The 25577-nt window shown below is 56.2% G+C and overlaps 1 protein-coding gene across 1 annotated transcript in view; it reads right to left on the minus strand.

The window, feature by feature from the left end:
- Nucleotides 1–9644: 9644 nt before the first annotated feature.
- Nucleotides 9645–25577, minus strand: part of EPHB1 (EPH receptor B1) — a 75058-nt gene continuing 59125 nt past the window's right edge. Inside the window, exons 6-16 of the mRNA XM_050902193.1 lie at nt 23721–23902; nt 22331–22493; nt 20061–20169; nt 19778–19842; nt 15811–15933; nt 14494–14741; nt 13976–14191; nt 11644–11793; nt 10836–11029; nt 10156–10311; nt 9645–9768 (exon numbers count right to left, since the gene is read on the minus strand). Coding sequence (XP_050758150.1) covers nt 9660–9768; nt 10156–10311; nt 10836–11029; nt 11644–11793; nt 13976–14191; nt 14494–14741; nt 15811–15933; nt 19778–19842; nt 20061–20169; nt 22331–22493; nt 23721–23902 — 1715 coding nt within the window. The 3' untranslated portion in view covers nt 9645–9659. The remainder of the gene's footprint in view (nt 9769–10155; nt 10312–10835; nt 11030–11643; nt 11794–13975; nt 14192–14493; nt 14742–15810; nt 15934–19777; nt 19843–20060; nt 20170–22330; nt 22494–23720; nt 23903–25577) is intronic.

A 25577-nucleotide genomic window follows, 5' to 3' on the forward strand; every position in this document is an offset into this window, starting at 1 on the left:
ATCATCATCTCGTGGGTGGCGGTGGGGAGCGGTCCCTGGGGACCGGTGTCAATCCCCTCTCTGGCGCTGCTGCCCGGCTGCAAGGCTGGACTCAACGCTCCTGCAAGGCAAGAGGGAGGGAAACGAGAAGAGGGTGAGAATAAGCCTGTCCCACGCTCGGAGATGCAGCACCTCCCCAAAAACGCAGGCTGCTCCTTCGCGGCCGAGCCCCCCCTCCCCGCAGCCCCCTGTCCCGCGGCCGCTGGGGACTGTACCCAGAGAAACCCACAGACTTCCTACAGCAGATACAGCCTCTCCCAAAAAAAGAGAAAAAAAAAAGAAGAAGAAAAAAAGCAGTGATTAATTAATATGCTATCAGAAAAACGACGATTTCACTGAAAGCTCTCAATTTTTCCTCGGGGGAAAAAAAAAGGAGTGGAAGAGACGCGTTTCCTTGTGAAGCCGAGATGCTTCGGAGAGCGGAGGCTGAGACTTGATTTGGGGGGCGGAAGGGTTACCGTGTGCCCCAGCAGCGAAGATGCCTTTTTTTCCCCCCTCCCACTGCAAAATGAGCACCCCCGAGTCTAAAGCAGGAGCCAACCACCAGGCACCATGAAATCGCTTTTTCCAATGTAAGAAAAACCCCCCATTTTCTCCGCTGCCGGGGGGAAGCCAGAAAGAAGGTCTCCGAACCAGAAGAGCAACCCCAGGAGCACCTCCTTCTCATCCTGCAACCAAGAAGTGCCACGCAGCAGCAAAATCCCATTATTTAGCCGCTTCGGAAAGGCAAAGATGCTTTTAATATACAACTGCACCTTGGAAACATAAAGGCACCACATTAAATAACAAAGCAATTGACTGCTGCGTCCCTTTGCTGGGCCACCGATAACCAGGGCTCGCTGGCATAATTATCGCCGGGCGTCTCTGTGTCTCTCCGAACGTACCGATGCTTTCAAAAAACAACTCCAGCTGTGTCTGACATTTCACTCCTATTAAAATCCATCATTCTCCTGAATGAAAATCGTTTTTTTTTAGCAAACCCAGGTAGTAATGAAACTTTTATTTAGTAATTCAGTGTTTGGCAGAAAAAGGGGCACAGGAGAAAGGGTAAGAGAAATTGAGATTATCTAAAAAAAAAAAAAGCGAGCTTTGGCTGGGGGAAAAGATATCGCTGTGTATTTCTTATGCACCGGGGTCCATTTTCAGCGCCGCGCTTGGAGATTCGGTCTCACGGCTCCCATTAACATTAATGGGAGCAGAACAGCTAAACGGCTGGAAAAAAGCGACAACAGAAATACAAATAATGTTTTACAAGAGGCAGCAGACGCAGGGCGCAGCAGACGCTGCTGAACGCGCCGCTGAGCCGGGCGGGTCTCCGGGGACGGTGTAAATCAAGGTGGTTGCACCCAAGTCAGTGGGGTGACAGCGATTTATATCGGCTGCGGATTCGGCCACATTAAAGCTGAATCTCCGGCCCCGGGCGCTGCTCCCGGCTCCGCCACCGCCTTTCCCCTGCCACCTTTCCCAGCTCATTTAGCCGCAGCCACCCAACCCGCCCGGCAGTAGCGGAGCCGGGGAAGGGGTTTGGGGTTTTTATTCCCCTGGGAGGGAGCCTGTGCCTTTCCCTCAGGGTGGCGGCTGCCGGCTCGGCTCTCCCACGGCAGCTGCAGCCCTTCCCTTCGCCCCGGCAAAAATGATCCGGCCAACCTGCGTGCTTTGGGCTGATCCCGAAGGATCGATCCCAAAGGACCCGAGGGACAGGACCCCGGGGGAGGACGGGGAGGGGGCAGCGTGGTCGAGCATCCCCCCAGGGTACACAGCCACCAAATCACACACACACACACACACACCCCCCTCGCACATCCTCCTCCCCGTGCTCCGGCGTGGGAGCCCCTGCAAAGCGGCACGGTGCGGAGGGCTTTGATCTCAGCCTGTAAGTGTTGGCGTGACACAAACAGCAATAAAAAGGCCACGTTTGCGAGATGAGAAGGCATCCCGTAAGGGAAGGTGTTATCAGCATCAGCGTGGCCGTAGGGGAGCGACCGGCGTGGTTGGGATGCGGGCAGCACGCCAGCCCCGGGACGCTCTCCCTTTCTGCGCTCATGGGAATGGGGCAGCCAGGGCAGAATCGCAAATACCCAAAACGATCAAAGGACGGACGGCACTGCACACCCAGCTGCTATTCCCGAGCGCTGCCAAGGAAAAGGGGAGCAGCTGGTGGGAAGGGATGGAGACATGTGCGGAGCTGCCCCCAGCTCTGGGAGCACCCCAAAGCCCCGTCCCCATCCGGGCACCCCTGGGGTCGGGACACGGGCACTAACCCCAGCCGAAAGATGGGAGCCTGAGTCCCTGACCGCCGGCAGCCTCTGGCTGTGGACACCTCCCCAAATATTTAGGCCGGGGAATCTGAAAAGAGTTCAGCTGAAGCATGGTGGGGAAAAATAAACAAACTAACGTGCGCACGTTTCGTGGCTGTCTGCCCGTGGAAGCCCCCGCAAGGCTCCAGCCCACGTTTCCGACGCAAGGCTCACCTTGCTCCTTAGACAAAACTTGGCATGGTCTGCACCCCCCGCCGTCAGTCCCGCTCGGCGCTAATCAGCATTGATAATTGCACTGATGGTGACCATAATTTTCCTTCCCTCTCTCCCCTACCTTCACGCAAGGGTTCAATTGCCTAACGAGACCCCTGAGGATAATCATTGAGAGGAGCCCATTCACCCCCACCGCGACGTCGGCTCCTGGGCAACGGGCGGGGATGGGAGAGCAGAGAAGGGAAAGCCACAGCCCAGGCCAGTGGACAGGGAAAACCGCCGAGCCTTGGTTACTTGAGGACACAGAGAAAAGTTCACTCCAATTAATTTTTTTTAAACGGATAGGCCTTAATTCCCCTACACGTATCTAGAATTAACGCAGCCTTAAGTAGATTTTTGCCTAATCCACTTCCACATCTGCCCCGCAAGGGCGCGTCTGTTTTGGGAACGAGCGGAGTTCAGCTAATCCACTTAAAATTCAGGCGGCTGGTTTGTTCAGACTAACCTCCTCCAGCATTTCCCTCCGGTGATGGGTCAGGAGACCTCAATGCCATCCCGCCTCTGCCACCGGCGGGGCCACCCCGTCCACGGTCATCTCACCTAGCAATGCAGCTGGTTTCTCTTCCACTTGCTGTCCATGTGTTAGGTACGGTCTGCTGGGACCCGGTGATACCTCTAAACCAGCCACTACAGCAGAGCCACGCAGCGGGGGATGGACAGCAGGGGCTTCACGGCGTTTTAAATGCCAATGGCCAGAGGAAGGAGAGCAGAAGCAGCGGAGATGCTCGGACACAGACGGGAGGGAGCGGGCAGCTACGCCCAGGCTGGAGGGATGCTTGCGACGCTGCTCCGTGGAGGACAGCCAGCCAAGGCGGATGGCCCTGGAACCCCGTCCCCAAAGTGCCAGCAGCTCTGACAACCCAGAAAGGCGCAGGTGAAGGGCACCAGGGTCACCACAGGCAGATGCATTCCCCTCCCCAGCACCGATCTGCTTCTCTGACGTGAACCAAGAGACCAGATTTAATGCCACGGATGCTTACAGTCCCCAAAGGCACGTGCCTGGTTCCCATCTCACATCTCCTCCCACCATGCAAAGCAGAGGAGGCCCTCTCCTGACCGGAGCAGCCGTGTCTGCTCCTCTTTCCATGCCAAACCCTGGGATGGCAACACAGCCATCCAAGGGTCCAATGACAGATGGACACAAGCCAGCAGACCTCCCCCGAGACACAGACGCAGACCCAAAGCCTGAGGGCATCAAAAATGGGAGAGCACAACATGACAGCAGCTCTTGCACCTCCCAGAGACAGGTTTTGGAGGAGGTTGAGCTCCACTGGGACAGGCACAGCCATTCCCCCATGGCTGGAAGGTTGGACCAGATGATCTTTAAAGGTCTCTTCCAACCCAAACCAATTCTATGAAAAACATAAGCCGGAACAGGATCAACGGAGAAACCACTGACGGGGTGAAACAACCAGCCACAGGAGTCCCGTCGGTGTGGATTTCACCTCTCCTCCGTCATTGCTCGAGAAGTTTCTGGCTCTTCCGAAACTGAGAGGAGACTCACCGGGAACCGCCGGAGAAGGTCTCCTTCAGGCTCTTTGAAAATAACCTGGAAGGCACCCAAGTCGTAATTAGATCAGCATCCATCCTGGCAGGATCTTGCACAGAAGAGGCACCAAAGCAGACGATGACACAGGCGTTAAATAACCCCCCGCGGCTCCTCGCGCAGCGGGGACGTTACGGGAGCAGGGGACGCGCAGCACCTGGATGAGTGCACGAGCTGGATGTGAAACCCGGGCCCCAACAGCCCGCCTTTCCATCTGCAGTTTAACGAGGACCTTGGAGCTACGGTACGTTTCTGAGAGCTTGAAAATCCGCCGCAGGGTCTGTAAATCCATTCCTCGTCTTAGAAACTGATTGGTCCTTTTTTTTTTTAAAGTCAAATTCAATGTTTAAGAGTAACGATTTCCGAGTGAACACAGACTGGCTCAAATATATCAGCAGCTTTTATGGATCAGAGACAAAAGCCTTAATTCAGACCCTAACGAACGCAAACGTGTCCGTCCCCATCGCAAAACAACGGCGTTTGTGGCAGTGCAAAAAAAAACCTTCATAGGTGATGCCCAATGATTTATCCCAGGCCATGGGCTAGCTGTGATGCTCCCCTGGCTCCCACAGCGATGTCCTCGGCCGGCGGGCAGGGACGTGGCCAGCTTTATTGATGAGACCTCTGCAAATCAACCCTGAAACAACCCTTCCCTCCCTCCGAATCACGCACCCCGGAGCAGCACGCTCCGCACCAGCTCTTCGGGAAGATGCCATCGCCCTGCGGAGGAGCAGAAAGCAGAAGAGGAGATCCCGCGGTGCTCGGGCCAGCGCGTGGGGAGCTCCTGGAGCAGAGACGGAGGAGAAGGGAAGGGGGACGGGGGAACGACAGCCCTGTTTTCTCCTAGGGAAAGGAGCATTACAAGCACCAAAAGCTGACAGGCTCAGAAATAACGGTCTGAGCTCGCTCTTATTTAAAAACCAGCTGCCTGCTGTTTTCGTCGCAAGCCCCGCTCTGACTTGCAGCAACATTTAAAATTAAATATACATAAGTGCTTTCAAAGAACTGTTAATTTGAAGGTCATTAAATGGCATAAAATACATTCCTTTTTTTTCTAGAAAGAGGCACGTAATAATGCTATTAATACATGCTCCTCTTCCACGTTCAAAAGCTCGCTCTCGCCTTGGATGTGCAAGTGGCTGAGTTCACCTTCGCTTGCAGCGGCACGACATCTCATTTTAATTACTGCTATTGAGAAAGCTGCTGCCTCCTCCATCGCGCACGGCGCAGCCTGCCAGGGATGGGGTTGTATAAAAGACACGGCAAAGCCCAGGCGGAAACGATGCTGCTAAATTGCCAATGGGGATTTTTTTTGGGGGGGAGGAGGGGGGATGAGGGGAGCAACACAGCGGGGCTGGTACCGGAGGATGCAGAAGGGAAGGGGCAATGTGAAGCTCGTTGGCAACACTCAGTCCAGACGTGACCATCTTGTCCACCAATTCTCACACCGAGACCTTGGGCCAAGCTCAGAGCGGGGTTTTTGTAGCAAAAAGTCCCTTCTTTGATGTAATGCTACATGCAGAAAAGACAAAGCCAACACAGACACACACAAAAAAAAAAAAACCTAAAAAAGACACAAAAGGGCTGAGGTTTCTGCAGTTGCCATAGAAATGTAGAGAAGGAGCTGACAACTGCAAAGCGTTTCCGTGAAAGGACGGGATCAGGGGTGAGCGCGAGGCGGGCTCACTCGAAGGCGACCCGGGAGAGCGGCTGCATCCCTGTGCCGCTGCTCAGCGCAGAGGTGGGACGCAGCCAGAGGAGCAAGGCGCCGCGGCCAAGCTTCGGCTACGAGCGGTGGCCGGGGGCCAGGAACCGCCCCGGTGGGGTCTACCAGAGAAGGGCACCTCACAGCACCAGCACATGGCAGACGAACCCACCAGGACCCTGCACGATGGATGAAGGCCAGCCCAGAGGAAAGGTCTGTGGAGTTGGTTCACTTCAATCAGAAACACCTTTTTCTTCCTTTTATATCTGTATAAACCAAAACTTTGAGGGGAAAAAAAATCATTTTTGAGCCATCCCTTCCCCTTTGGGATCAAAGAAAGGAACTCCGATGCAACCACAGCACAGATCTGAAGAAGATGTGAAACGCGAGCTTTCATTTTTAGACCACAGTTAGCGGCTTCATTTTTCTTCTTTTTTTTCACTGGTTCTTTCCCCACACTTGGCAGAGCTCCTCTGCATTGGCAAAGCATCCAACAGACCCACATCTGCATCACTCCTCGGTCCACAAAACCATAGCAGTAGCTGTGAGGCAGAGCCTCCTGCCCCAGGTCCCACCGCTGCCTGCGGCTCCCGTCCCACCTCCACACAAGGCAAAGCCGGAGCATCTCAACCGCTTCTCCATGACATCGCTGATGGAGAAGACCTCTTAAATGACCTGGACAGTGCAGCCACATGGCTACGGCCAAGTGCCCGGGAGTCTCCTGTTGACACAGAGAAGTGAAGGTTGGCAGCAAGCTTTGACTTAGGCGGCACCTCTTTGATGGTGCCCTGCACCTCCTGCCCCGGCGAGAGCCTCCTCCTTGGCGTCTGACGAAGGAAAAGAAGGGCCGGTCCAAAGGGACACAACCCTGCTGTCATGGCCAGGCAGGGGAAACGCTGTCACTCCCGGACAGAAAGGCTTCGTGGTTTGGAAAACTTATTTTCCTTGAAAGAAAGAGCTCTAAAGAAACAACATGGTCCGACAGAAGTCTTCTGAATTTTTTATGTTTTTTTTTTCAATAAAAAGGAGTCGTAAAGGTGGAGTTTTGATATTTAGCCTGTGTCGCTGTCATTCGTTTCTTTAAATGCCTTTAGCTTCCTTCTAATAAAAGAGAAATCATAAAAAAAACCCACAAAGGATCCTTCACCGCCGGCGAATATCAATGCGGTGAGGCGGCGTATTAGCATGCACGGCACCCACTCCATCTGCATGTTGTATTCGGTGTGACAACATCCTGGAATACAGATTTGGGCCACGAGTATCCCGAGAGGTATTAGCGATCGTCTATCAGACAGGACGAGGAGCAGTCCCTGCTGTTGTAAACAAGGGGTGGTTTTCTCTGCCTCTTTCTCTGGAGGGAGTTCAGTGATTTGAAACAAGCTCATTCCTGCATCTTGTCGTTCCTGTTCTTCGGCAGAGCGGCAGGTCATCTTCCTTAAGACGATTAAAGAAATAAAATTGGAGGTGCAAAGAGCACCCCATCACCAGGGTCCTTCATCTGCTGGTGCTGTCAGCCGCCATCCTCCCGAACCAAGCTCCACACGGGGGTCTCTCCAGCCAGAGAGCACCCCGATGGCTCCAGCACGGGGGACAACGCTCGCACCCAGGACATGCAGGCCGGCGCTGGCAGCAGGCAGAGGAAGGGCTTATCCCCTTGTGTTCAGTGGCAGCAAGAAAATCTGGTGAGGCGTCTCCGTGGCATAGATGGACGTTAGGCAATCCGATGGTGCAGATGGACACGGAGCAATCCCATGGTGCGGATGGATGTGGGGCATCCCCGTGGCAAGGACGGACAAGGCGAAAACCCACAGCACAGGTGGACATGAGGCATCCTCACGGCACTGATGGACACGGGGCACCCCACAGCACAGGTGGACATGAGGCATCCTCACGGCACTGATGGACACGGGGCACCCCCACAGCACAGGGACATGAGCATCCTCACGGCACTGATGGACACGGGCACCCCACGCACAGACACAAGGCATCCCCACGGCACAGCTGGATGTGGGGCATCCCCCGGGACATCCCCACCACATGGATGGTTGCAGGGCATCCCCACGGCGCAAGCAGATGTGGGGCATCCTCACGGCGGGGATGGATGCGTGAGGAGGACGGAGGGTTTCTCGTACACGTATGAGCCACCATGCCACCGAATTACGGCAGGGACCGGCCGCCCTCGAGGCACGGCTGGGCAGCCCGCCCGCGCCACCGCTCCCCTTGCTGCACGGGTGCCGCTTGCTGCCAGCATGGTGCCGGCAACAGTGCGGTGATGGATCATTACAACTCACACACAACCATCTAAGTAAAAGCCTTATTAAGAGTTCATTCATTTTATAAACTCTCGGTGTGATCCACAGAGGGACGTTAGATTGCCCAGTCTTACAATATTCTGTGCAAACACTGACACGCGTCTAGTAATTTTAACTAGATCGATTTGCAAAGGAGACCAATGGTGGAACAAAAAAAAAAAAAAAATCAAATTAAACACGGGGAAACATTCACTGGGAGAGGCTTTAAGGAAGTGAAAAACACAGAGAAGGACGGACGGATGGACAGAGAGGTACATGAGACAAATGGACCTACCTCTGAAGCCATGAAACCTAAGTCTGTAATTCAATATCAAAATCCTTAGGTCCGCAAGATGGGGAAAAAAGTCCTCCACAGCCATCTTCCGCGCATCACCGAGGCTCTGGAGGCCTTAGCAGTCTGTTTCCCAGAGCATCTCTCCTTCTCCAGCAGCCACCAACCCAGTCACAACCACGCGGCAGCTCCTCCGGTCCCGTCCCGTCCCCGCCGCGCCGGCCGGCCCTTGGCCTCCTCCTCCCCGCTTGCAGGATGCTGAGCGCTTGCTTCGCCGCCGGGCGCTTCCCTGCTACCTCCCGCTCCCGGGGGCTGCGGGCACAACCCCCGGCCCACCCCGGGCTGGGAACCGGCCGGCCGCTGGGTCGGCGGTGATCTTCGGTTACGGACAAGCAGTGAGTCCACGGTAGGTTGACAACGTACACACGCGCACAAGTGCACACACACACGGGAACACCTCTTTCCGTTTTCCAGGATGGATTTTTTTTTTTTTTTTAAATCCTTTTTTTTCCTTTTTGCAAAAAAAATGCAAGCAAAAGAGAAAAAAAAAAACCCAAGGTTTTCTATTGAAGGTACATCTCTTCTTCAATATGAAGACATTAACTGGATTGAGTCGGATCCCCCATGCAGTGGTCAGCGAAGTCCTTTGGTAGTTGCCGGAGCGGCACCCGGGTAGGACGGCAGGGAGCTGCGGAGACGTCTGAGGACACTTCCACCCGGTCCATGAGCAGAGAGGGGAGCGGGGTGAGCAGGAAGGTCCGGGGCAGGGAGGGAGGGTGAAAGAAGAAAAGAAAAGGAAGGTGGTTTCTCCGGACGGGATGCTCCATCTCGTGCCTCTCCCTCCTCCAACAGCCCCTTCCTCCTTCTCAGTTTCGACCACTGCTCACTGGTGGTGGGATTGGAGTCTGGTCTCTAGGGTTTGGGTTTGCTTCCCCAACGCACATTGGTTTGTCTTCATTGTTTTTTGTTTTTGTTTTTTTGTTTTGTTTTGTTTTTTAAATATATGATTTGTACATATTTATATGTATTTATACGCTGTTCCCCATGACATTGGTAAGTGTGCTTCTGTTGGTGAGGAACGGAAGTCACCAGTTCGAGATGAGTCCCAGGAACATCCTTCGCCTGCGGTCACAGTCCCCAGGCAGCGGCGGCACCTCTCCAAACGCTGCCCCGCGGCGCCCGCCAGTTCCTCCCCTCCCACCTCTGCCCCTCCGCTGCGTGCCCTCCCCGTCCCCTCCCCGTCGAACAAGGGACGTCATGCCATCGAGGTCGGAGACTGACTCATCTGTACTCGCATGGACTGGACGCTGTTCAGGATCTTCTTCTGGTGCCCAGCCAAAGTCACCCCTATTCTCAGGAGGTCTCTGGAAGACAGACAGACAGACGGAGGAATATCAATGGGCAGCTGAGGGCTGGCGTATCTGTTTTGCTGTCTTTAAGTGAGGTGAGGGATGTAAGCTCAGCTGGTCCACGCCTTTCAGCAGAAGAACAGCCACAGAGCCCAAGCGCAGCCCCGTGAGCATCACTGGGGGCAAGGTGGGACCGAGAGCAGGGAGACACCCGCACACCAATCCCCGGATGGTGAACGCGGCCACCTCCAGACTCCGGGTGCTTCTGCTGACTGGTGTGATGGATGCTCACATCCTTCCTTCGCAGGTGCCTTGAACTGACCTTCCCACCTCCCCGCAACCCCAACCCGCCCCGGGGCAGCACCCAGCTTTAGGGCAGCCCTGGCGCGGCACCCAACTCACTCGGACGTCATCTGGGCAACGAGCTGCAGGGAGGTGAAGCCAGCGGTCAGGAAGCTGTCCCGGTACTGGCTCATCTTCACGGCGCTCAGCCAGTCGTCTACTGAGGTAAAGGCAGTGAAGTCGGGGATGGAGCGGTCGAGGAGGGGCTGAGAAGGCCTGCAACAGGACATACCGCTGGGGACAAGCCTGGCTGGTGCCAAGGGGCTGCCACGCATGACCCCAGCCGGTGCACAGATGCGCTCCCCAATCCACCCCCCTGCACCCTTGTGCTCCCCCTGGCACTGCCCTGCTCCCGGCACATGCCCAGACAAGGAAGGCCATGAGGAACGCCTATCCCATGGAATACCGCTCTGCCAAGCAGCGCTGTGCAACCCCGCACGTTGTAATCCAGCTGCGGGAGCCACAGGGACGGAGGCGCCGGCAGAGCAGACACTGCGCACATATGGTCACACGCCATAAAGAATCAATAGCCAAGAATTATTGCTGTTGCTCGACTGAAGACTACATGTTCTTTGTCTGACTGTCAGGCAGAGCAAAGACAGAAACCCCCCGCGCCTGGCAAACAATTTATGAATTCCTGGCCTTCCCCCCCCGCCCGGCAGCACGAGCCGCTGGGGGAGCCTTTCGCTGCGGCTTGGGATGCTGACATGAGAGCATCCCCCGCGCGCCCGGAGACTCACACAGCGGTGATGGTAGCCACAGTTTTGAGGCTTGCCGGGTTGCGGATCATTTTATCGAGGGTGTTGACTATCTCAGTGAAGCGCGGGCGGGTGTTGCGGTCCTTCTGCCAGCAGTCCAGCATCAGCTGGTGCAGGGCGGCGGGACAGTCCATGGGCGGCGGGAGCCGGTAATCCTGCTCGATCGCATTGATGACCTGCAGGGCAGCGAGGGAGAAAGCAGCACGTGAGGACGAGGGACTCGGAGGTCTCATGTAGGGAAAACCGCAGCCACAGCGGGGGGTGAGCCACCCCCACCGCTCCTCTCTCCGAGCCGAGCTGCGTGTGCGGGCAGAGGTGTTACAGGCAGTGCTGCCGCAGGCCGGGAAGGCAGCTGCCAGCCCATTTGATCATCAGCAAAGGGAGCAGGAGGAGACGCTCCCGGCTCTGACGGAGCCGGGGCTCTCGGAGGTTAATCTCTGCTCTGATGCTCCACGCGCTGCAGTTCCTCCCGGCGGAGAGCTGCCACTCATTATCTCGGCGGATCGCATCGGAGTACAGCAGTCCAACTACCAAAGCTCTTTCCCCGCTCGTAAACCCTCTGAACATTTTCAAAGGCCCTGCAGCTTGCTGAAGTCCAATTACCAGCCCACTGGCTTTTCCTCCCAATTTCCCTCCTTGCATCCTCTCGCTCGCCAGCTTGTTTCATCTCCAAAACTGAGCGCTGCCGAGGCCCCGGGAAGGAGCAGGTAGCCGTTCAGGCAGGGCTTTCTTTTGGGAACGAGCCCCCCCCAGGCCCCCCAGAGCTGTGTGGATGACCCCCAGTGCTTACATCTTGGTTGGACATGTCCCAGTAGGGCCTCTCCCCGAACGACATCACCTCCCACATGACGATGCCGTAGCTCCAGACGTCGCTGGCAGAGGTGAACTTGCGGTAGGCGATGGCCTCCGGTGCTGTCCACCTCACGGGGATCTTCCCCCCCTACGGAAAAAGGGAGAGCAGCTGAGAAATGGCTCCCTCGGCAGAGGACCCCGGACACCCACAAGCCAGGGTCAGAGCCATCCCACACGCCCCCAGCCGCTGGTCCCCGGGGAGCCCGTTGAGGAGTGGGCAGGGGGTACCCGATGGGACGAGGAGGCAGGAGCCGGAAACACCTCCATGAATTTATCTTGTACCTGCACAAAAAGGCTTAGCTAGACAAAACAACAGGGTTTATCCGAGGGTTTATCCCACTCAGGTGTCACCTCCGAGTGACACCTCCCCACTCCGGCTGCCCTGCAGGACCCGGCACATCGGTGGCCTGTCCCCAGGTCCCTTCCCAGGGAGACAGCAGGTGATGAGGGCTACGCAGGACTGCGCTAGCACTCGTCTCAGGTAAGGAGCCACAGGTATCCCGGTCCCTTGGCCTTCAATGCAAACAAAGTCTAATTAAGAGCATCCTCTACGGCATCATTTGGGCTCCCGCAGCTGCTGGAAGGTCCTTCCAGCCCCACTTTTGGAGTGGGAGGCGAAAAGCAAAACACCTTTAAGCCCCAAAGGAGACTTGGAAAGCACTGGAATAGGAAAGTGCCTTTGGCAGAGAGCCCCTCAGTTCTTCTAAAAGCTCAAAATCAGTCTCGGCGTCTCAAGCCACCCCATCAAGCCAGGGCAGGTCCCAGCTCCTGGCAGGACAGGAAGGGCTGGAGGCCATGCCGAGGGGGCAGGGATGCTGCGGAGGGGCAGCACGTACAGAGGGACTGCTCCCTGGGCAAGCACTGCTGAAGTAACAGCAAAAAAGCCAAGGGACGAAGGGAAACCACAGACATGCATGGTATTTACTCGGGGCAGAACTGCATTGTAAATCGCTTAGCGCAATTGTTTTCCGTAGCCTTTCCGACAAAGCGTCAGCTGCTCTTGAAGGATGAATGGCAAAAAATTTGATTTGAATAACTACAAATGGAGAAATTAACTGCTAGGTTGTTTTTCCTGCCTTTTCCCCAGAGCTAAAAACCTGCTGTGGGAGGCAGAGTGATGTAATCGCAGGCACAGCATCACTTCCCAGCTGCCGGGGAGATCTATTATGGCCTAAATTAAATAAAAACACAGATGAGAGGATCTCTTTTATCTCTAAAGGTGGGGAAAGGCTACTTCACGCCTCATCCCAGCAGCTACTGCTGGGGTCTTTGAACAAAAAATAAATGATGGGTGTCTGCTCAAAGGCCACTGCCTGCAGGATGGGTGTGGGCTGGGAGCAGCGCAGGTCCGGGGAGCGGGGAAACGTTCCACGAGCAGGGGAGGAAGAGCGAGGGGCTGCAGCTGGGCCAAAATGCGAAGTTAGCCTTAAAGGCACGTCCAGGGGTTTCCCATCTTGGAGGCTGGAGCCAGCCCCGGTGCCTGGGCACAGCTCGGTAGCCCAAGAAACTGCTTCTGCAGGAGTCGGTGCAGCCTTGTGCTTGCACCCAGCGCACGCTCTTTTAATTAATCGAATAGATGAGGCCAACGGGTTGCTCATCCTCTCCTCCTCTGATCATCCTTAACACCACTAAAGGTCTCGTGAGCTTGCTGGCAGGAGGATGGCCGTGGTGGGGAGCTGGGGGTCCCGCGGGGTTGCGGGGAGCAAGGGGAGAGTGGGGCTGCCATTACCTATGAATGAGTTAATTAAGGACGAGAAGGGTGGCTGGGGAACGGCAGAGCTCCCGTTAGGCTTGTCTCTTTAATTCATGCCTGGAACAAGTTTCCAGCAGAGAAAGGCAGACCAGACCTGGAGCGCTGGGGGAAGGGGAGTTAAAACGCCATGGCTGTGCCATCGGGAGATGCTGTGATCTCCCTGCCTCCCCTTCCCATCTCTCCAGGGATTCCTCCATGCACCTTCCCTCCACAGAGGAGAGAGAAGAGGCTTATCTGGAAACTGCTGAGGGCAGAAAGGTGCTTGGGGGAGGAGGGAGGCAGAAAACTCATAAAAGGGAGGAAGAGGAAGGAGGGAAAAGAGGATGATGGGTGGGAACCACAGCCAGGGTCTCCGGGCCATGAGCCTACGTGGTGGGAACCCTCCTGAGTTGCTCCCACCCATGGTAGAAGCTCCGGGTTGTACATCCAGCGCCCTTCTCCCAGGTCCAGCTGGCAGCGGGTGCAAGGCAGGCACAGGGGACGCTGGGCAAGACAAAACCTTGCGAGAGGTACGTACCAAGGAGCTGGTGTAGGTGGGGTCAGACGTATCGTCCTGCAAGTAGCGTGAGAGGCCAAAGTCGGACACTTTGCACACCAGGTTGCTGTTGACCAGGATGTTCCTGGCAGCCAGATCTCGGTGCACGTAATTCATCTCTGCAAGGTACTTCATCCCGGCGGCAATTCCTCTGAGCATCCCCACCAGCTGGATCACTGTGAACTGCCCATCGTTTTGCTGCGATCAGAAAGAGCAGGCACTGGGGTGAGCGTGGAGACCCCACCGTGGGACCAGAGCCGCTCACCCCCAACCTTGGGAGGATGCTGCACCTCCCCAGAGGACTATCCAGCTGCCCTGCCCTGCCTGATTAAAGCAGAGGTATGCCAGCACCAAAACACACGTGTTTTGGGGGTGTACGGCACACTGCAACCAGCTCCCGAGCTAAGGAAACAGGCTGGGATTTACAGGATGGGATGCCAGCATCTCATTCCCAAATCCCACAGCTGAACAACAGCCCGCACAGCCCCATCTCATCTTACCCGCAGGAACGAGTCCAGGGCCCCGTTCTCCATGAACTCTGTGATGATCATGACCGGTCGGCTTTTGGTCACCACCCCTTCCAGCCGAATGATGTTGGGGTGATCGAACTGCCCCATGATGCTGGCCTCACTCAGGAAATCCCGGCGCTGCTTCTCGGAGTAGCCGGCTTTGAGCGTTTTGATGGCCACGTAGATCTCCCGCTTGCCGGGCAACTTCAGGCGTCCTTTATACACTTCTCCAAACTCCCCTGCAAGTGCAAGAGCATCCGCTACCACCTCCTCCTCCACATAAAACATTGCAAAGAGTAATGGTACCTTGAGCTGCTCGGTCTCCAAACCAACCAGCTGAGAAATGTCAGCCACTTAACACTTCAACGATGCTCTCCTCTATAAATCTACTCGCCTGTCCTCTTTAAAAGGGGCAATGTTTGCTGCTGAGGACGTGTTTAGGCTTGCAACCTTCTCCAAGGTGACAGAGCCCAGCACCGACAGAAGCAGAGGCTGGGGCTGCTCTTGCAAACCCCCACAAGAAGGATTTGCAGAGCAAGAGCATCAATGTTTAAGGACTACCTCAAATACAAGGTGTCAGCGTTGATAATCTCGGTTGCCTTTTTGCACATCACTTATCTCGGAATGGAAAATAATTGGGCTGTTTTCATTGCTGCCCTCTGATTTAAAATAGAGAGAAAGTGTCCTCTCATTTTCAGCGGGAGAGCTTTTCCCTTGCCAAGGCAAAATTTGCCTAAGGAGGGATTAAATTTAAGCCAGGTTTGCAGCCACTTTGCCTTGATGAGCAGCAAAGGGCGGCTGATACATTGCTGAACTTAATCCCGACCAAACTAGCTGATCGATTCTTTGCAGCTTCCCCCCTGGCTTCTCACTTTCTCTTCTACAAGTACGACACAGTTATTTAAAAATGGCAATAAAAGCAGCACAGATGACATACAGATACGTGCGTGTGTGTGTATATGTACATATGTATGGGAATATGGCACAGACTAGAGTAAGATCTGGCTTTTTCTTGTTATCTCATGGAAAAGCCAAGTAGGAAATCCCAAGAGGCCCCGCGGTCACCCAGAGAATATGTTCATGGAGCCTCTCCCACCCCAGAGGAACTTTGAGAGCAGAAACCAACCTTGTGTCCGCCCTAACCCATCACAAATCCAGGAAAGCCTGATGTCTCGAGGCTTCCTTGAGGGTTTCCCAGTGAAGGACCTCATATGCGCCCCCAGAAAATTGCTCCAGGTTGGTGTCTGGCCATGCAGGAGCGGCGGAGCAGGCAGGGAGGGACGGGCAGCAGGGGACAGCGAGACCCACCTGCTCCAATGACTTCTTCAATCTTCACAAAGGATACATCAATCTCCTTGGCGAACTCTCGGACCGCCTCATTGGGGTCCTCGTAAGTGAAGGGGTCGATGTAGATCTTCATCCCCGGAGACCCTTGTTGCAGGAAATATGGGAGCAACGGCGAAAGGGAGAGAAACCGAGAGCAGTTGTGCCATGGCCAAGAACTGGAGACCCCCATGTCCTCACGCCCTCCGTACGCCCATTAAGATGGCTGCTACTGCTGTGCTCATCTGCGCCACCTCCATAGACCCTTATCGTCCCCTTTGGTCCCCCGCTCCACTCGACCTTCCCCTGCATCCCCTCCTCTCCCTCTCTGCCCTCCGCTCCTCTGCCGTTATCCTTCCTCTTCCTCCTCCCCAGCAACAGGGAGCAGTTACAGACCTGAACTACAATTAGCTGGCTTTATGGTGAGGGCTTTACGAGGCTCCAAGCGTTAGTGAAGAAATATTTATTTACCCAAAAAGGCCTCTGATAGCTTTGTGGCGGCTACTAAATTGACAGAGTGCAGCAATTATAATCAACAACCTGCATGGAGCCATAAAATACAGCTTGGCCGCCTCCGTGACAAGTGGAGGGCAGGGGGGCAATGCACGGCAGCAGGATCCGGCCACGCTGCAGGGAGATGCAGCAAGTGGGCTCTTTGCCCTTTTCAAATGGGGGAAAAACCAAAACAGGCCCCCACATTCCCCAAATGGGGTTTGCAGACATCGTGTTTGGATGCCCTGGGGCTTGCAGAGCTGCTGGGTGGCACGGCTGCAGGGCAGAGTGCGGCCACTGCCGTCCCTGGGGCTCAGCGGGGCACCGGCGTTATACCAGGGTCCCCAAAGGGGACCCAGAATGGGCTGTGGTCGCCCTGTGGGAGTTCAGCCTCTCGTGCCATTTCTCACCCAAAAAGGGGACCGGGGATGGCGTAGCATCCCCTCAAGGTCATCTCTGGAGGAGACCAGGAGGGACATCGCTGCCTGGTCCTCCTCCCCGAGGTACCCTCGCCCTTACGGTGATTAACAGCGTTTGATTACACTGTTAAGGACCTTGCCAAGGGCCACGATCCCATCACACTGGCGCTTCCCGGAGCCTTTCTAGAGCCGACACGCAAACCAATGCACGGACCGCAGCATCGCCTCTGTGCAGCTCCACGCGGGAATCTAAATCGGCTCCCGGTTGCTTTGCAAGTTTGCCGGCAAGTAATTCGGGAGGAGGCATGAAAGCCTGGCAGCGGGGCACTGCTGGTGCAAAACAGCCACCGAGGGAGAACTGCCTGCCGGGCGCCCAGGACTCGGGAGGGACCAGGTAAGAGCATCCTCATCCCCAAAAGGGGCGTTTGGGGCAAAAGCTCTGCACCTCGGAGGCGGGCGGGGAAGGCTGCAATGAAGCCATCTGTGCATCTCCCAGTTCATAAATCCCTTTACGGCTCTGTCTCATACACTTTAACTGCCCCATAAATTTTTTTACAAGAGCAGCTGATGCTCCAGCCAGGATTACAAAGGGATTTACAGGATCGTAACCGAGACTGACTCACTGATCAAAATATTGAAGAAATAAAGGACACAATAATGCCAAAGTTTCCTGCCCACTGTCAACACAGGCTGGTTTGCAAACACCCTCTGATGGGCCCTGGGGTCTGCCTGTAGGCTCAGCAAACACCAGGTTCAGCTCCCCCCTAATCCCCATCCCATCTGAATGAGTGGGATTAGGGCACTTAAACCCATTACTCATCTCTGCAAACCTCAGCCACCAGCTCATCGTCACCACGCCGGCAAAAGCCGGGCGAAATGCCAGGTACTGGAGCACAACGTCAAAGGCAACCCGTGCTGAGCCTGCCTGCAAAGAGAGCTCTGCGCTCTTAAAATCGCCCCGATACTCCTAGAAACTGGATTAGGCCATTTATCACTACCACGGACAATTGCAAATTTTTTATCACTCTTCGAAAGTTGAAGCGCTCTGCACCACAACCCTGACTCCAGCGTTAGATTCCTTCCGACATCGTTTTTCCTTGGGAATAAATATTGTCGGGACAGAGGAAAAGCCCTTGCCTGCTGAATCGCTGCCACTTCAACAGGCCGCTTTCCCTATTTCCCCTATCTCAAAGCTCCTCGCGAAGCAGCGGCAGAGATAAAGCACGAGAAATTACAACCTGAGAGACCCCATCTCACCCCAAAACCTACCCGGGGAAGTCCTCACCAGCAGCAGGCAGCCGGCGATCCCGGAGGGGGTGCTCCTGGGAGGGACGGCAGAGCCGCGCCGGGGAGGCTGTAATTGCCGTGCCGCTAAACACACGGCTGATGTGTTCCGGCGGATGCACTCGTTGCCCCATTAGTCGCTCGCCACAAATTTCCCACCTGTTTTGCTCCAGCGTCTGCAATAACCGAGCGCCTGGAGGCTCGCTAACCTTGAAAGGGTTTCGCTGCGTGTCCGGGAGCCCCGGCACCCCCCGCTTTCGGACACTGATCCTCACGTCGCCCAGCTTTAACAGCTAAACACAGACACCCGCTTCATTGCTTTCCTACTTGGTTTGAGCACCCTGGGTTTTGGGGTACTTGGGGCGAGCTAGGGATGCGCGTGGGGTGGGGAATGTTTCAAAACAGGGGGAAAACGGGGAAAAAAAGTCCACCTGCAGCCCAACATGGGTTTAGCCATCAGGCATCAAATAAATCTTCCCCCGCCACCCACAGTGCAGAAACGTGGAGAAAAGAGGGAGGAAAAGCACAGGTCCATCGTATTTAAGTATCACCCGGTGATGTCTGGAAAACAGTTTATCGTTTGCTGGGAGCTTTATGGCCCCCCACAGCCCCGCCATCACGTTGGGAGGATTTGGTATGAAGCTGAGAAGGTCAAAAGAGATCTAGCGCGCTGTTGCTGGCTTGGCTGGGCTCTCCCGGCTGCCTCCAAACCCTCTCTGCCCCTGTCAGCCCTCCCGTTTTTCTCTGCCAGGCTGATCACTCCATCTCCAGCTCTCCCTTCCACTCACCCATCCTGCTCCCCGCTTCCCCGGCCGTCCTTCACCCAGCCCTGCATCCCACCACCAGCCCTTTTCCCCAAGCAGGCGCCCAGGACCCAGGGACGGTTTCTTCCCGCAAGGCAGCAAACTGCACCTGGGAGGCATCTCTAGGAGAGTATAAATGGGATTTACATCCCACAGGGAAGGGCACGGAGCCTGCAGGCACCAGGTGGCAACTCCTCACCCCCCGAAGCTGCTGTTTTGCTGCTTTATCATCATTTCCAGTGATCACAACGGCCCGCTGGCTGCCGGAGGGGCACGTGAGCAGACATTATACACAACAGATGCCTCGAATTTATTCTGGTGCACAGCTCCACCAACCGCAAAGGTGTCTTAGGAAAAGGCCCTTCAAGCTCAGGCTCTCCTAGTTGTTTGCCAAGGGGATCAGCAGCCCAAAGCCAGTTAAATCTTCCCAGTCACTGGCCGCACATCCTTCCCGGAGCAGGGTGCAGGGCAAGCATCAGCCACGCAGCCAGGACAGCAGCAGTGCCAGCCACCGGCCCCAACTCCCCGGCCACGCTCCCAAAATCCAGAGTCCCTTTAGCGGTAAGAGCAGCCCAGCACCGATCCTGGCCGGGGCAGAGCCTGTGGCAGGAGATCAGGAGCTCATCCCCCCTCTGCACACTGTCTCTCTCCTTCCCCTCCTACTTTGGGAGTCTTCACAGCATCCCCCCCTGCCCCTTACATCCCCCCGTCCCCCCAAATCCATCCCCATCCCCCAAATCCCCCCTGTTGCTCTTCTTTTCCCACCCACAATGCTGCACCACTGCAAAACCCCTGACACACCACTGTGGACATCTCTACTCCCACCCTACGGTCCTCTCCGTCTGCCCCATGGGGCTTTCATCCCCGCACCGTGCACATCTGAAGGTGGAGGAGCGGGGCACACGCCGGGTGCAGGTTTAGGAGTGTTTCCCCTGCCCGCTTTTCCCCGCTCACCTCGCCCGGTGCTGTAGTGCTGTAATTTATCGCTGTACACCGCCTCCTTGCTGTAGGCGCGCTTCCTGGGAGAAGAGGGGAGAAAACAGCCAGGCTTGAGGAACCAGCGGCTGGCGACGGCCCCGAACCGCTCCCCTGCCAGCAACGCTTGGCGAGCGGTGGCAGCTCGGTGCTGTCCCCAGCTACGGGTGTCCCCCATCCCTCCCCTCCTACCCCAAAATCTCTCCCAGCTATGTCTTACCACCTGCACGTTCCAGGGACACAGCATCCCACAGGGACCCACCTGCTGCAGACGATGGAAATGGCCACCAGCGAGACGATGAAGACCACCCCAGCCGCTGCAGACCCCGCGATCAAAGGCAGCTGCTCTCTCAGCTCCGACTTGTAGTCATCTGCAAGAGAAGGCAGGGACAGGGTGAATTCTCCCTTGCACGGTCATGGAGTAAGAGCAGCCTCCTGGGAAAGGGTCCCGTAACGCCCCCTCTGACTCCATGGGTGCTGCTCCCATGCGAGGGTGGTGGGATGAGGGGGATGCAGGCAGGAGCGTTGGTTGAGGCAGGTGATGAGCTGGTGCTGCGTTGCAGAAGGAAGGATTGTCACGCTCAGCTCACATGTGTTTTGGGTTAAAAATATGGAATAGAAAATCCTGGGAATCAAGTCAAACCAACAGTGTGTGGGCCCAGTTTCCCAAAGAGATGAGGTTTAAAAGGTGGCTTTGTCCGTGTCTCTGGGGTTTCGCTTCCCTCAACAAATTTAAACCTGTTGGTCGTTTTGACCAAATTTAACATGGGGTCTCATGGACACAAAGTTCCTACACATTCTAGGAAAGGAAGGAGAGAAGAGACCCCGTTAATAACCAAACCAGCTGGGGAAGGCTGCGCCAGCAACTCACCCATCTTAGACACCAGAGAGTCCACCACGCAACAGTTAACCTTGAGAGAGAGGCCCAGGGGAACCCCAGTGCCTGCGCTGCAGGTCTGCTTGTAGGTTTTTACATCTCGACAGATGGCACAAGCCAACTCCTTTTGCAGAGCCGCGGCAACCACAGCACCCCTTCCACACCGAGCATCCCTCAAACCCCCTTCTGTACCCTCGGCCACCCCCTGCGTCCTTCAGCAGCAGACTGGGGTGAAAGCCGAGGTGGCACAGAGAGGACTGGACATGCCTGGAGGAACCCCAAGAAAGCCATTTGCAACCTCCATGTGTCTCCCTCCATTTTCCCCTTCTCCTGCCCTGCCCCGTTAGCGGTGTGGGTACCCGCAGTGGGCAGTATCCGGCAGACCTCACGCTCCTGGGGGCTTCTGCAGCCCTCCAGAAACGGCCCCCTCTCCAACCGTCCCCAGTAAGGTCTGCCAGGCTGTGCCAGCAGCCACAACCAAGGGTTAAAATAAAATTCACTCCAAAAGAAAGCATTTAGCACCCTTTTATCTGTATTTTTCTACTCAGCGGTTAATTACTAGCAACTAGATTTATCTCTTGCACGCTGCTTAAATCCTGAGAAATTCTCATCTAACAATCAATTATTATTTAATAATCTACACTATCCATTCTTATTAAATTTCAATTAATTGCTTATTTGAGGCAGGATTTTTCTTCTCGCTTCTCTAATCCTGAATATTCGAGGCATTGGGGGGGTTTATTACCATTTCCTTCCCTTCAGTCACCCCACGTGGTTTTCCTCTTCCCGCCCCGGCTGGCACTCGACACGAGCGCAAGCACAGGGCGACCCGGTTTTAGGAAAGAAGGAAAGTTTTAGGGAAGACAGCCAGTGGGGCTGGGACCCATGGGTGCTACCTAACCGGAGCAGGAATCATGCTGGCAGAGGCAGGAAAGGGGCTCCTTGCAGGGACTTCAGCTCCCCCAGTGTCTGGAGGGGTAGGAGGACCACGAAAGGAGCGTTGCCTCATTCACTGACTTCTGGATTTGTCCCAAAGCTGGGATTAATGAAAAACCCTCCCCTGAGTTATTAGTCTCTAAAGGGATCTAGCGTTTGTGGGGGCAGGGAAGGGCTGGGGCCAGAAGAACGACAGCACGACTCTGGCAAGGAGGCCAGAAGAAGCCGTGAAGGTCACGAGCAGGCCCTTTCCCTTCGATGCACCACCTCAGGGTGGAGAATCAGCATTTAGAGATGGGTCTGACCCTTCCAGCTTTGCCCTGATGGCTCACATGCGGCTCTGAGCATCCCAGGAGAGCATCCCTGGAGAGCATCCCAAGAGTCCTTCCTCCAGGGATCTACAACCCTCTGCTCCTCCGCACCCTGCTGTGCCGGACTCACAGCGGTGACAGGGGGGCTCTGCCACCGTGGTCAGAGGCAGGAAAGACAAAACCGCAGCTAAATAGCGTGGGAGAAAATAGAGCGAAGAGATTTAAAGCAGATTACTCCTCCAGCTGGCGATTAATAAGACATCGCTGTAAATCACCTGGCTTTTGCCACACTGCCTGCCGGGAGAGAGGTTTGCGGAGACAAGTTCGTTCAATCCAATTAGAGCCCGAAGCTGTCACTGGAAAGACAACCGCCCCCTTCGCTTCCCTGTCCCCCCATCCCGGGCTCACCGTCCGTCAGCGTCTGGAAGCACATCTTCCCGCTGTACTTGCCGTAGCCGGCCACGGTGCGGGCTCGCACCTGCACCACGTACACCATGCCGGGTCGCAGCCCCTCGATCCTGGCCGTGTTGGTCTGGCTGCGGGCCATGGAGGAGTTGTACTCGTTGTGGTCCTGCGGGCACGGCCGAGAGAGACGGTCAGCGGGGATGGGGATGGGGGACAGCGAGGAGGATGATCTGCCCTGCAGCCCACCCGTCCCCGTTGGTGGCAGGGATGAGGTTTATCTGCAGGGGGATAAAGTGGTGGCCCTGGTTCTGCTCCAGGAGGACAAGTGCCGGAGCCTGGGCAAGGCGGCTCAGACCCTCCTGGTTGCCCTCGATCCCTGACACGGAGGATCCTGCAGAAACAGGACCCGCAAGCTCTGCCTGGCCTCCAAGGAGCTGGGGAGGTCCCCGGAGTAGGTGCCTCGCAGGCAGCCCCCCTGGTCCCACCATAGTGAAGAGCATGGAGCAGCAGGGGGAAACAATAAGAGCATCCAGAGCAAAAACATTCATGAGCAGCAAATTCCTCCTCTTCGAACCATTCATGTCCCTGCACATTTCAGAAACATCATGCAGTTATGGAAACACCATAATGCGCCCTACGAGACCCCACTCAAGCAGGCTGAAGGGCAGCTCGCCTCTGCTGAGAGCCCCAGCCCCTACGGTCCCTGCTCTGCTGGCAGGGTTCCTTGTGCTAAACCTTGGCGGAAACCTCATGCGTCTCAGATCTCATTTTTTGCAACGTTCCCCGATGATTTGCTGTAAAGGGGCCGCCGGTGAGATCATCTAATTATTCACATTTAGAGGAATTCATTAAAGCTGGCAAGACGCAGGAGGGATGGAACAGCTTGGGCTTGGCACGGTTCACCACAAGAGTCGAGAGCATGTCCCCTGCGGGGAAGGACGGCTGCCAGTGAAAGGACCCGGTGGGAGGCAGTGACCCAAGACGGGGACAACCCTGATAACCTTCGCTGGTCCTCACCGTCCCCCTCCTTCCCTCCTGACGCTGTCCCCATGCTCCGGGTCTCTGCTCACCCTAGCAGATACCAGAGCCAAGGCAGCAACGGGCACTGATGTGCTGGAGAAAATCCTGCCATGGGGGAGGAATTAGCATTTGCAGCTGCAACGTCACTCCCACCCTCCGGAGCCAGCATGGGCGACCAGGCGCCCATCCCACGGCCTGGCCCACGGCCTGGCCCACCACCGGGACCCTTCCCAGCAAAGAGCCTGACTCAAAGCTCATCAATGTTCCTCCTCTCGCAGCAAGCTCAGGACCTGAGCAGCCTCCCGGCAGCGCCGTACGAAGTTCTGCGTGCCCCCATCCCGCCCTCCATCGCGAGGTTTCCACCCGAGCTTACCGCTGCCGGCCTGGAGCCCACGGTGCTGCTGACGTCAGGCGTGCAGATGCGGCTCACCTTCTCGTAGTAGCGGATCTCGTAGTCCAGGATGATGCCGTTGGGCTGCTCGGGCTGAGGCCAGGAGAGCGTGATGCTCCTCATCGTGGCACTCACCTGGTGCATGATGGGGACGGTGGAGGGTGCTGCCGAGGAAGCAGGGAGGGAGGGAAAATTAACGGAGGGTGGTAGGACCGACGGCCCTGGGGAGGGGGAAAATCTCCTGGGCACGTGGAGCATCCTGAATCTCCCATGCCTGCAGGTGTTCGCCCCATGGGACAAGCTCTCACATTAGCAGTGGGAAGAGTGGCATCTCAGCAGCTTACGTGGAGCCACAGCAGCGAGCCGGCGAGGGAATTCTAGTATTTAAATCAATTACTCTTTTTAATTAGGGGCTTAGAAATCCTCGGTGTTCCTTCTCCCTGGGATTGCTTGCTCCAGGGATGTCTCCCACAGCGGGGCAAAGACAGCAAAGCTCTCCTCAGTGGGGACAAACCAAGGCTTGATGACAGTCTCCAGCTCTGCTTGACATCTTTTCCGTAACAGTCTGTCTTGGGGAAGCCAGCACCCAGCACTGCGGGAGCCTGTGCCAAGGCTGCGACCCCACACGCTGTCAGTAACAGGATGTAGGAGAAAAAATCTGCCCACCCTGAGGATGATGATGGGAAACCAGGGCAGGGACACCCTAGCCCAGCAAGGGGACCTCAGGGTGCTGGAGCCTGTAGCACAGCTTTGGCTCAGCCCTGTCCCAGAGGAGCTGCTGGGTCCGCTCTTAGGGGCTCTCGGGGGATGCTCATCCTCAGCGCCCAAACGTGCTTCTCCCGGGAGTTTTATTTCTGAAGACCAAACACTTGCAGAACAGTCTCAAACCCTCCTTCAGCACCTCGCCCGCCCCGGGGCCATGGCACAAGGGTGCTCGAAAGGCAGCACCTTCATCCCTGCAGCCCCCAAGACCTCCCAGGCAGCAAACCACAGGGGTCTCGGGCATCTTGTCACAGCATCCCCGGAGAAAGCAAGATGCTCGGCACTGGCTGAGCACGCAGTTGGCATCGGGTGCAAGCCCGGCATGGTTTGTCCGATCCCCTTCCCTCCCTGCCACGCGTTTCTAATCAGTCCCACCAGCTATGCCACGCACCACGCTGCTCTGCAAAGCAGCCCACAGTATTTCAGTTCACGCACCAGACCAGAGCTAAGCGAGCACATTTCCTAAAATAGCTGCCAGGCACATCGTCCCCACTGCCGCTGCTCCCTGCCCCGCTCTCTGCATGCACTGGAGCAATCCCAGGGTGGCTCTGGGGAGAGCATCTGCTGGGGAGCTCAGCATCCCTGGAGCCAAGCATCCCCGGAGCCAAGCATCCCTGGAGCTGAGCATCCCAAGGCTGAGCATCTCCAGCAGCAGCAACACCATCCTTCCACCATCAAGGACACCGAGCCGCTAAATTAGCCAGGAGCCACTTTTCCAAAGGCTTTTTGCCCTCCAAGTTATGCTTGAAAGGGCCACAGCCAGCCAACACGGCCCTGATCCTCCGCTTAATCCTACCAAAAGCCTCCAAGAAAGGCACCCAAGTCTCTCCACACCCAAGGCAGCACTGGCATGACCTGCTCGCAGGGTCAGCTCCCTATCCAGCCCTCTCTGCCCTCTTCCTCCTCCTCGCCGTGCCCAGAGCGCAGGCAGTGCTGAGCAGGGAAAATGACTCCTCCGTGTGGGTCCGGGGCAGAGCTGAGCTTGGCACGACCAGCTTGGGGCACAGGATCGAGTCACGGAGGGAATCTGCGGGTGGCAGGAGCCCCGCTCCACGCGGCCGCACTGGGAGATGTCGA

This window comes from Gymnogyps californianus, chromosome 10, assembly GCF_018139145.2.
Source record: "Gymnogyps californianus isolate 813 chromosome 10, ASM1813914v2, whole genome shotgun sequence".
NCBI classification, from domain to species: Eukaryota; Metazoa; Chordata; class Aves; order Accipitriformes; family Cathartidae; genus Gymnogyps; species Gymnogyps californianus.